Here is a 2,910-nt window from a genome sequence, read left to right on the forward strand (position 1 = left end):
AGCATGAATGAAGTATGGGGGGGTTGGGGAGCGAAGAGCGCTCAGGAGGACCAATTATGAGACTTTGTCGGCCGCGCTAAGGAGCTCGGAATTTATCCTACAGAGCAGAGGGGATCTCTGGAAGGGAGCGCAACGGAGGTGGGGGCGGGGCAGGCAGTTGATATCATCTGATTTACATTTTCAGACGTTCCCTCTGGCTACTTTGTGAGACTGGAGGCTGGGAGACCGGGAGGAAGCTGGGGAAGCGGAGGAGGGGCCCTGGGCTCGGGCGGGGGCGGGAGGTCGGTGAGAAGGGGGTGGCTTAGAGAGAGGATGGATCGCGGCTCTGGCAAGAAAGAGATGGCGCACTTAAATAGAGTAGCCGGGGAGAGGTTTATTATTATTGGGCGGGGGGGGGTGATGTTTAAAGAGAAAAGGAGATTAAGGGGTGGGCAGGGTTAAAGAAAACCAAAGAGGGAAGGTGCAGTACCCGGGGCGAACAGTAGAGGGAGCAGTTACCACCCCGGGCTTGAAGGTTTGAGCTGAGTTAACCTGAACGTTGAGCCTGTGGCTGTAGCATAGGAGAGAGGCACAGGCACCCCAAGCCACGCCAGGAGAGAAGGTGATCAGAGGGAGAACACCTCACCTTACTCTCCTCCTGACTACCAGTCTCCCGCTGACACCTGCCATTGGCTGAACTCGACCAGAAGCCAGAGGCCAGGAGACATATGACAGGCATGGTACCTACCGGTCAGCTTCTTGGGCCACAGAGCAGGAGGGAGGAAGATGGGGAGTCAGTCTGGGGTGGGGGGGAGGGGATGCAATGGGGAGAGTTTCCAGAGAGTGAGGTCTCTTCTGGGCTTGGGGAACAAAGGTGGAGGTAAGTAGGAAGAATAGGCTTGAAGAATATACTGGATTCAGGTGAGTACATGCTGATGTCAGACACTTGTGGGACGTCAGGGAGGGGCGGCATCTGGGGGACACCTGTAGCTCAGAAAGGGGGCCGCACTTGAAAGAGATTTGGGATTTGATGGCCATGGGGTTGGCCCCAAGCCTCGGGAGGGGGAGGGGCTGCCCAAGGAGTGTGAGGAGGGGCGTGACATTGTCTCGGAGGGGCACACGGAAGATGGGAGACCTGTCGAAGGGAGGACCTGCCCGACGGGTAGATGGGACACCAGGAGACAGGGGCACCTAAAGCCGAGAGTCCCACCATGAGGGTGTGGTAGTCAGGGTCAAAGGCCACGGAGAGGTAGAGGAGGACGCGGACGAGGAAAGGACCCTGGGATTTAGGACTCGAGCAGAAGTCAGGCTGATCTAGAGTGAGGAAGGAGCGGCAGGTGGGGAAACTGAGTCAGAGCAGGTCGAACGCACTTTGGAGAGTCCTGAAGGAGAGAGGGGCGTTGCTGGAGGAAGATGTGGGGTATGAGCGGGCTTTTTCCTGCCAAGATGGGGAGAGCTGTGGAGCAGGGGGTCACGGCACGCCGGGGCACGAGAGAGCAGCTGGGGGACCAACATGCGTGCGAACTGCGCCAGCGACAGCTAGCGGCCATGGAGACCCCGCCACGCCAGGCACTGGGCTCAGCCCCCCAGCCACAGCCTCTTTCAATTCACCAGTCCTACGAGTCACTCCCGCTCCTCAGGGGAGGAAACTGAGGCTCAGAGAGCTGAAGCAACCTGCCCAAAGTCCCACGGCCAGGGAGGGCAGAGACGAGACACAAGGTCCAGGGTGCAGCGTGGGACAAGGATGCACTTCTGCCTTACCGGCCACGAACAAGGAGAGTGGAGTCTCAGCTTCAGAGACAGGTGTGCGTACCCAGAGCCTGGGAGGTGGGCTAGGTGAGGAACCTCGCAGACGCCCCTTCGTCCCACCCCGAGTGTCCCGATTATCACCTGGACGCAAGGAGTCCCAAAGGCGTCGGCTCGGAAGCGGCTTAAATGACGTGTCGTGGAGACGGCAGAGCTCGATTGGCTTTCTCGGCAACGCTGTGCCTTCATCTGAGACAGGGAGACGATAATGGTTCTGATGTGACCTATTTCACGGGGCTGTTGCATGAAATTATATACGTTATATAATTACATATGATTTATTATAATTTCGTATAAAAGTCAATATAACCTAATTATATTTACAGATATATTTTAGAATACTCTCCAGCACATAGTAAGAGCTCACTAGATGCAAATAGCTATACTTTCCTGCTTGTTTACTTTCAGATTGCTCTCTCAACTCCTCTCTCTCTGTCCCTCCTTCCCTCCCTCCCACGCACCCCTACACTCGCCTCCTGAGCAAACAGCCTCAGGAGGACAGAGAAATGCAGAGTTCCCCCCCGTCGCTGGTGACCAGGAGGAAGTCTTTCCTCTCCCTCCAGCCCCTGAGATTCTTAGAGTCACTTTATCCACCGTGCGCCTGCTCTGTGCCTGGCGCTCCGCTGGGGACACCGCGGTGACCCCCCCCCGTCCCTGCTCTCACACGGCCCAGTGCAGTGGGGCACGCATTCCGATCAGGGTGCAGGTCAGTGGTCAGATCGGGACTTGTGAGGGCGAGGACCGTGGCGAGACACAGGTGGCACAGAGCTGGGCAATGAGGGTGTGTGTGAAAAGGGGACACCGGAGGCGTTCAGGGCGTAGGGACACGGACGGGGATGGCCCAGCACCGTGGGGTGTCGCCACCCCTAACCCGAGAAGCAACAGTGACTTCTGCAACGCAGAGAGGGTGGCTGTGTGTAAGCCCTTGTAAGAACTTCCTGTTAATATTTTTAATAATAGTAGTCAGATAGGGGTCTAGACGTGATGAACAAGGAGCCAAAATAATCGTGATTTAAATAAGATGGATTTATTTCTCTCTCGTGGAACAGTCCACGTGTGGTATGGCAAATTCTATTTCACGAGGATGATAAAAACAGCCGCGTTTCTTCTGTCCTGTTGCTCTGA

General features: G+C 56.2%; 1 protein-coding gene across 1 annotated transcript in view; it reads left to right on the forward strand.

The window, feature by feature from the left end:
- The first annotated feature begins 797 nt into the window (after positions 1 to 797).
- LOC111730735 overlaps positions 798 to 2,910 on the forward strand; it is a 9,823-nt gene continuing 7,710 nt past the window's right edge. The window contains exons 1-2 of the mRNA XM_023522133.1: positions 798 to 859; positions 1,298 to 1,788. Of these exons, the coding sequence (XP_023377901.1) occupies positions 798 to 859; positions 1,298 to 1,788 (553 nt within the window). The remainder of the gene's footprint in view (positions 860 to 1,297; positions 1,789 to 2,910) is intronic.

This window comes from Pteropus vampyrus, unplaced genomic scaffold, assembly GCF_000151845.1.
Source record: "Pteropus vampyrus isolate Shadow unplaced genomic scaffold, Pvam_2.0 Scaffold333, whole genome shotgun sequence".
NCBI classification, from domain to species: Eukaryota; Metazoa; Chordata; class Mammalia; order Chiroptera; family Pteropodidae; genus Pteropus; species Pteropus vampyrus.